At 42.8% G+C, this 9,054-nt stretch overlaps 1 protein-coding gene across 1 annotated transcript; it reads left to right on the top strand.

Moving 5' to 3' along the window:
- Positions 1–4,996: 4,996 nt before the first annotated feature.
- F5891DRAFT_981437 (uncharacterized protein) lies at positions 4,997–6,266 on the top strand (the record flags this gene model as incomplete). Its single annotated transcript, XM_041377101.1, has 3 exons — positions 4,997–5,539; positions 5,793–6,020; positions 6,066–6,266. 3 exons carry the CDS (start codon positions 4,997–4,999, stop codon positions 6,264–6,266), a joined length of 972 nt encoding a protein of 323 aa, XP_041224617.1.
- Positions 6,267–9,054: the final 2,788 nt, after the last annotated feature.

Raw genomic sequence — 9,054 nt, 5'->3', positions numbered from 1 at the left:
AGAAAAGTTAAATAAACACCTTAAGTTTCAAGACAAAACTTGATGGTATAGGACTATATGAGATAAAATGGAGTGGGAATATTCTATGAAGCAAAGGGGAGGATGAATACAGAGTAGTAAATACTCATTTGACAGGAGTGTCTGCTAAGAAGCATGCAGAAGTTATGAGTTAATGAAGAAGATACTGTTTTGTGATAAGACAATGACCCTAAGTATACCTCTAAATCAGCCACCAATAGCTTGCAAACCATGATATTACTATTCTATCATGTTCAACATAGACCCAAGACATCAACCCTATTGAATACCCCTGAGAATCACTCAAGAAATTACTTGTAGCATATCAAGATTCACTATAGGGGCTATTCCAACTATGAGACAGTGTTACAGCAGAGTATGATGGAATCACCAAAGAGGAATACCCAAAATTGATAGAGAATATGTTTAGAAGAGTGGCAGAAGTGATTGGAGCAGAAGGAGGTCACACACAGTACTAGAATTATAGAGATTACATTAGTAAAACTTAAAGTCAAAAAAGTGTCCCAATGAGTCATCAAATTAAAATACTCATATCTTCACATAATGTCATTATTTTCCCACGGTATAGGGAATAGAAATAAAGCTGAGATGCAGACCTTTCCGACATCTCCCTATAGCTTAGTCATATTCCCACGTCTTGACACATGATATAGCAATTACATGAAAAGCTACAAACATTGGGACACTTTTTTGAGCCACTGTAGATACTGACTTGGCAATATCTATAGGCCTATTAATAATAGTCTTCCAGACGTGTTTGTTTACGATATTGAGTTGTGAACCCATGTCAATTATTGCATTAATCGCTTGACCGTCACAATGCATGGCTATTTTGATTAATAGTCCACGTGTCTTTGTCCATACCGAATGTGCTTCTATCTTCGAGTCATTAGGTAAGGACTTTGGTTTGATAGCATTAGCGAGGATTCCGCTAAGCTCACGGGAAGTGCCAAGAAGCTCTCCTACCTCAAGTCGGATAGGAGTCCTCAACACTGTTTCAAGAATTTTCTCTGGCTTAATTTTAGCCGCGATGTCAGAGACGCATTGACGTGTTGTCGTATTCTTATGATCAGAGTTTGGGATTGATTTGTAAGGTGTGTCATTGGTCTTTGGGTGTTTCTCATTGACCTTCCTTTCGTCCACATCATCCATGATGATGTCTTCACTATCCCACCCATTATCTAGACCTTTTCCCATCTCTTTCTTATTTGCGGGCTTTGTCTTTGTGGGTGAAACAGGTTGTGTGGACTTAGGTTTGGTATGAGTATCAGCCTTCTTGGCTTGAGTAGTGGGAACTTTATCTTTCCCTTTATCTTTTTCGCTTGGTTTCCTTAGAGTTTTGCTTTGACCTGGAGGGAATACCTCCTGGAACCTTTCATGTCTTCCTTGTGTGGAGTTTCATGTGACTCTTTCAACCGGGAATGCATATGTTTCTTCATCTGTATCACTTTCTTCTTCTTCAGTTTCCTCAGACTGGTTGATTGAATCATCCGTGTCACTATTTTTGCTATCAGAACTCACATACTCTTCGATGTATGTGGTCCTAGTCTCTTGAATTTTATTTTGCTTATTTGCACTATAGGTTTGTGTGTCTCCGCTATTCACTTTGATAAAGTGAGCTACTGGCACACTGTCCTCTCGCTTTAGTGCTTCAATAATTGTTTCTTCAGGTAGCCGTCTTACAGCTCTTCCATCTGGTTTTCCTATTTGTCCACGGTGTGTACGCTGTAGTTTACCATCAGCGATTAGTTTATTGATTTGTGGACACATTGGAATTCCATGTCCCTTTTCACCACAACCAAAGCATGTTCGTTCGTTAAAAGGGGTGTTCGGTGGGTGATAGAACCTAGTACCTGGTTGTGGTCCTCTGAATGTCTGATTGGTGTTACTGTTTTGCCTTACATTATTTTGTCCATTCTGATTGTTGTAAGGCTTATATTCTCCTTGGGTAGCATTACCTCTTTTCAAAATAGGGGCTGCTATCATTTCTTTGATAGAAGGATCAATTTGTGTTGCCCTGTAGTAATACAAAGCATAGTCCGGATCATCGAGTGAGATTGCATTGAGTCTCTTGATGAGTCCCTCCATTTCATCCATAGGTTCTGGTGAAGTGATACTAGGACTCTTAGTATCTTTTGAGGAAGTCTTAGTCTTGGCTTCCTTGACATGTCCTTTCGCTTTCTTTTGAGCTTTCTTTACTTCTTTCTTATCTTTTGGCTCTGGGGCCTTCTTCTTCTTACGAAAAAACTCGGTGTAGGGATTCATTTCTGGCTGGGCTTGTAGAGACTGTTTTTACCTTACCTTATGTTGGCACTTTTGTAGCTTACATAAGCAATCAATCTTTTCACCAGTTACCAGTATGAGTCTGAGAGATCAGCAAGTTTTGATGATATTTCCTCTACTCTGAGCCTTGAGCCTGGTCCAGAAACCCTTTAGGGTCGAATAGCAGCTAGGTTCTGCAAGACCCAACATTGTTCAGACTCACCATCTGAATTGTTGTACCTTCATCGGTTTCAGATTCACTAGACTCTGAGTCTGTATTAGCATCAGAGTTTTCTTCAGTAGAGGAGTCTGTTTCGGACTCAGTTTCTACTTCAGAAACTAATAGGTCTGCATCAAACCAGTCGCGGTGTAACAATTTCTCTGCTATTGCGACAACTCGGTCTACTGGGAAGGCTTCAGATAGATCTCTGTCTGGATCCTTGGCCATGAGGCGTGTTTCAATTTTGATACGGAGTTTCTTATAAATCCCCTCCCAGAAGTAACTTGCATATTCTTCACTTGTTAATTTCTTGGCTTGTTCAAGCCATCCTGCAATATGAATAAACCCTCTCACATACTTCTTCCAAGCTGTGAGTGTAGGGATTTTCTTTCCTCGTGTTGTCCTTACATAGGACAATAAATCTTTGCCTCTATATCGCTTCGTGTCAAGGTCTGCATCATAATACTTCAGAATGTCAGCCTTGAGTTTGCCCCAATTATTAGATCTGAAGCTCGGTAGTCCCTCTACAAATTCTGTTACGTGACGGGACATGTACTGGGTAATAGATTCACATTTCTCCTCATCAGAGGTTACATTGTGATAATCACACAGTTTTTCATAGTGTTTCAGAAAGTCCTTGACTTCTGAAAATCCACCCTTGAATTTGGCAGGTGCTGCCTTAGTTCCAGGGTTAGGTAATGTTAATATGGATCGTGTAGTCATGTTTGACCTTTGTTTGTATTGCATTGATACAATTGTTGATGTTGTGATGTGTGTGTGGAGTGATTTATACAAAGTATGGCTTTGTTTATGATTGTTGTGATTTCTTTGTTGTGTTTAAATATGTTTGTTGATGTTTTGTTGTGTGGGTGGAATGAATTATATGAAGTGTGCTTTGTTTATGATTGTTGTGTTATGTTTGGTACAAGAAGAAGCCTCCCTCGCGGTGGGCTCCAGTGATGTCTTGTTACTTAAGGGTCTTATATGAAAGTTGTGTATAATGACAACACAATTATACACGGTGAAGACTTCTTGCCAGTCCTTAAATCCACGGTCTCCGACTTTTCTACTTTGTGGGAAGTAATGTGGTGAGTTCTTGGGAGGATTTAGTTTGTTGTCCTCTTCTTGTGTAGTCTTATACAAAGTTGTTGTGGAATGTTCTGTGTTCTGGATAAATTTGTTAGGTTTGTTTCAGCCTAGTATGTCGTGTTTCAACCTACGAAAGTCTGTTTCAACTTTGTCATCCTTAGATGTGTCTCACTTTCCATTGAAAGAGAGAGTCTTATGAATACACATAAAGCTTAGAATGAGAGCTGTTCAATGGTTATATAGTCAACCCCTGTAAGGTAGTATATAACCTAGAGTAGAATAACGATAACAAAAGTTATATAGTCGACCCCCTGTAAGGTAGTATATAACTTTAGGATAGATAATGATATCTTAGATTACCTCAAGGCACTTATATTGGCCTGCACTTTAAGTCTTAGTGGTCTCACATGGTTTGAGATAAGAGTCAAGTGGGAGGCTTGTATTTCATGGGTGAAAATGGGGTCCTTTTATACCTTTTGGGAACCCCCTTACTAAGCATGATTAATCAGATGGATTGGTAAGAATGTGGCTTACAAACCAGGTGATGAATCAGCTTATTACTAAGTATATTACAAATACAGTGTAATCTTACAAAGAAATTACAAACCATGACAAACCATGACTAAACATGTTGAGTCATGTTAAATGTTGTTACAAAGCATGACCAATCATGACTAAACATGTTGAGTCAGCTTAAATAATGTTACAAACCAGAATATTTCCCAGTCACATGATGTGATGACAAATAAAATCTGGTGGCTGAAAGAAGCCAAATAAAAATAAACAGTCAGAAATAAATAGAGATACAAAACTTGGTGGCTGAAAGAAGCCAAATAAAAATAAACAATGAGAAATAAACAGAAGGTCACATGCTTGATACAAATACAAGGTAAAATAAGCCTGAAAAAGTGAGAAATAAAATACAAGACAATGAAATAAAGGAAAAATAGAGAGGTGACTTAGTGACAGAGGGCTAGACAGTCTCTCATATCTTCCTTATCACTCTCTATATATATCTGACATGGTATGAATCACATACCATGCATGACAGGGCGAGTATGGATAAGGTGCGCGTGAGACTGGTCCTTTGTGTTAGAGCTGTATCATATAGGAATGTATGGGTAAAGGCCGGATACTCAGCATTGAGACGTGCGAGTCTCTACAGCGACATCGCTTGAATTGCTCTCTTCCTCTGTGAAAGATTATACTTACATCTCGGAGGAAGAACAAGCAGCGGTTGAACGTTCGCGCTTCACACTTCCCAACCCCGGGTGGGTGAAAATCACTCAGGGGAAGTATAAGGGCAACATCAGTTATGTCTTCGATTCCAAACAATTGAATGACTTTGTCACATTGTTAATTCCCCCATGCGACTTCCCTTATGATATGCCTGACAGATCTGTGGCGCTTCTTGACCGAGCTCGCCTCCCGAATGACAAGACAGTGTCCGATATCCTTCAGGATGACAAAGTTGTAGGATGGTCTTATAAAGGAGAGCAGTACTACATGGGGCTTTTACTGAAAAACTTTCATCGCGACAGCCTAGAGCTAGTCGCCTCCCCTCATGCTAACAATATTCGACTACATCTGCAATATGGGTGGGATGTAGCTTTCTTCAAGAAAACTCTGGTGGCCTTTTCACTCCAATTCCTGCGTGCAGGTGACTCAGCCAGGCCTATCACAGGAGAAGTCCATTCAGAAATTGGCACCGTTGTCTCAACAGACCATGCATCTGGCTCCACATGCTTAGAGTTCACCCTGGATGAACACCGACAAGAACTGGAATTTCGACTCCAGGACATCGAGCATGTCTTTTGGGTCAGCGACACAGTTCGAGTCGTAGCGGGCGCTTACACAGGTCTGGAAGGGTATATCGTTAAAAAGTCTGAGGACTTGTTTCACGTGTGTCAAGAGGCTACCAATGAAGAGGTACGAGTAAATAGAACATCCTGTAAGCCTGTCTGACATTGCATAGGTGGAAGTATCGAAGTACTACTTAGATCGACGTCCCTTAACTCACATGCTTCAATCCCAGCTGCTGATGCAGCCAGATTTCAACCCTCTCCCCCAGCCAGAATCTCTTTAAATCGGAGACAAAACAGAAGTGTGTGTGGGAGATAACATGGGGAAATGCAGGATTGTAGTGTGGTTTCCTATGGGAGCAACCATGTTGTGGTTCCAGGCTGGAGGCAATATCAAGGACCAGCTGATCAACGTACCTGCAGCCCTTGTACGGCAGATTCATTCCCCCAAGACTCTCCAATTTACCAAGGAAAAGGGTTACAATGTTAAGCCCGGAGACGTTGTGACTGTTGCCCATGGGCCAGAGTTCCAGACAAAAGGGGTTGTGCAAACTGTGGACTTTCCAAACGCACACCTGACTCTGATATCCGAGGGCAATTACTCACTCGTAAGTGTCATTCCCCTCAAATGGAATGTCTCTGAGTTATGACAGGTCAACGTCCCTATCAAATTTGTCATGAAAGTATCGAATGCGAACCTGGATTCATTCAACAACATCATTGGGCAAGAAGTCTTCATTATTGGAGGTTCACGAAAAGGTTATCGAGCCATACCAACTTTCTCAGGATACTTGCTCCATTTTGGTGCATGGGCAAGCACGTATCACAGTCAAACACGAGGAGGTTGTTACTAGGTAACTACACTGCATATTGATTTTTTGATCTTTATTCACGACTGTTTAAGGTACGGAATGAGGTTAAATGGTTTGATACTCGAAGGACTGGACATGATCTCTTTCTGCGATGTGCAGAGGAGATCGTACCTAATGCCGCCATGTCGAAGCAAGACCCCTCCACCTGACCCTGTAGTCCCATCCAATTCCAGTATGGACCCCATCTGGCCCAACCGGACGTACAACCCCTGGGTTGCTAACAATGCAGAAGATATTGAGGATGCCATTGCAGACAGAGAGGAGAAGTCCCACAACAACAGTGAGTTTCCAACGCAGAATTCTTACCGTTTGGCTTATTTTATTATAGGCCCGTTACCTTGGTTGATGAAGAAAGAGTTTGCGTTAAAGTTGACTCAGTACCATGTGGTGCTTAAAGTATCACCAAGTTTCATGGGAGGCAGACTGCATAATCGCTTTGTATTGACAACTAGTGCTGCTGAAGTTCGGTTCCGTCCGGTTTTTTCAAGATAACTGAGGACCAAGAACCAAAACTTGGTCAAGTTCACACAGGTAGGGTGGACTCTGGGCCGGACCACTTCAAACGGGTTCACAATGGTCAGGTTCAGGTTTGGACCAGTTTGAACCGCCGAACACGACATAATATTTTGCAAAATTTACCAAGCGATATACAAACAATTGTAGGCTAGTATGATCGACTATTCAACAACATCTTGAGGAGCAATGAGCTCAGCCTGGACCATTGCTGAGATATGGCCTTCACAGTATGCGCTGTAGAGAATCATGCCTCTCATGGCGTGATATGGTAGTTTTCACCAAGGAGTATACAGCACGAACTCATAGCATTACTCTGTGCGCTACCCGCAGCTATATCTATATGAGGCGCAGCTTTCCCACGCAATGCGCGCCATGCGCGCACCATTCCCGCGCTTCGCGATGTATACGCGCGCGCGCGTTCCCGCGCTTGCGCGCCCTATGGCGCCAGCCATCCAGAAGCATCCATCCACTGTCCACCAAGCTCCCTAGTGCGTATATTTCCATTTCCTTTATTAGCATAGTTCCACCTTTATTTTTATCATGCATTCTCACTCATATATATATTTACATACCTACTCGGTAGCGCTTCGGCTCCGCTTGACCGCGCTTAGGCGCGCTATATAAGCGCCAGCAGTACATACTATTACTGACCTACTTTTCCTACTTTTCACTTACTAGTTACTACCCACTTACTACTTAGCAGAATATAGTAGAAAGCTATTCCTTTACATTTTGCACTCTTATATCTCTTATCTTGCTTTATATCACTACTTAAGCTTAGTTTCTCATTTCCGCATACGCGCGCACACTTTCCCGCGCTTCGCGCTAATACGCGCGCGCGTTCCCGCGCCTTTGTACCTTGCGTGCTCCTGCGCTTTCTCGCGCTTCGCTTAAGCGCACACTTCTAGATCCTTGCTGCACTCACTTCCCCTATAGGGTCGAACGCACTTGTCTCCTCAAGCAACGCAGACTAGGCAACGCGCGACCTATCAACATTTATAGATACTGCCAGGAGCATCATTTGTTCCTAGTAGTATTGTTGTTTCTACAACTGGAGCCCACCGCGAGGGGAGCAGTCAGCAAGATCTAGTTCAGTGCATCTTCGCACTTCACACCAATTCGCGCATATAAGGTCAATTTCTTTGCAAATTCAAAAAGCTAACCAATTTTTAGTTACGCATTTTCGCGCCTTGCGCGCGCGCTTTCCCGCGCCTTCGTACCTTGCGCGCACCTGCGCTTTCTCGCGCTTCGCGTTGCCGCGCATACCTCTAGATCTTTGCTGTACTCACCTCCCCTTTAGGGTCGAACGCACTTGTCTCCTCAAGCAACGCAGACTAGGCAACGCGCGACCTATCAACATTTATAGATACTGCCAGGAGCATCATTTGTTCCTAGTAGTATTGTTGTTTCTACAGCGCTCTTCAACAGTTGAAGTGCCTCGAATGTCCTTGGCAGCAGGGAGTTACGACGAGTGGTCCCAGTGATGCTGCCACTTGAAAATGCTCGTTCAGATGGAACTGCAGACCCCTGAATGGCGAGGTAGTCTTTTGCGATGCGAGCCATCGTAGGATATTGAATAGAGTGATGCTTTGAAGAAATAATTGTCAGCTTGCACAGAATATCAAGGATGAGTGAAGTGAACTTACACCCCACCATGCTACTACATTTTCGACATCCTCCAGTGGCGCAGCTAGATAATCCTCGAGTTCCTGATGAGGCCTTTGATGAGCTGCATCATGGGAGACACAAGCTTTGATTGCATCGCGCATCCAGCTATGGCCATATGAACTTTGGCGTGAGAGGGATGGTACAATAGCAGAATGTGTTGCCATGGTAGATGAAGGAGGGGCGCGATAATACTTATCAAACTAGATACTAAGTTAGTGTGAAGACAATTTATTAAGAGATTCGTTGACTTACTACATCTTCGAGCCGTTTCACACCATCAGCAAAGTCTTGAGACGCCCATTTTGCCTTAGCATAGGCAAGTTTATAGTTGGGGTCAAGGGCTACATGAAAGTAAGAGTCCCATCAAAACAAGAACATGTGAATTACGAACAGGGTACGTACCAAGGCAGATAAAATAGACATCTGTGTCATTTGTCTTTTGATACCACTTACGAAGATTGTCAAGACCGGATACGATGGATGTTGAAAGGCTGTCGAATTTTGATGTGCAAGCCATGCTTTCCCAAGTCTCTTGAAGATATTAGAGAACAGGAATGGTGCGCCAGACTGTAGGCTCCCGAGTGGC

This window comes from Suillus fuscotomentosus (genome assembly GCF_016647785.1).
Source record: "Suillus fuscotomentosus strain FC203 chromosome Unknown F5891scaffold_35, whole genome shotgun sequence".
Classification (NCBI taxonomy): domain Eukaryota; kingdom Fungi; phylum Basidiomycota; class Agaricomycetes; order Boletales; family Suillaceae; genus Suillus; species Suillus fuscotomentosus.
The sequence above is the reverse complement of the archived record's forward strand: the minus strand, read 5'-3'. Positions and strand labels throughout refer to the sequence as shown.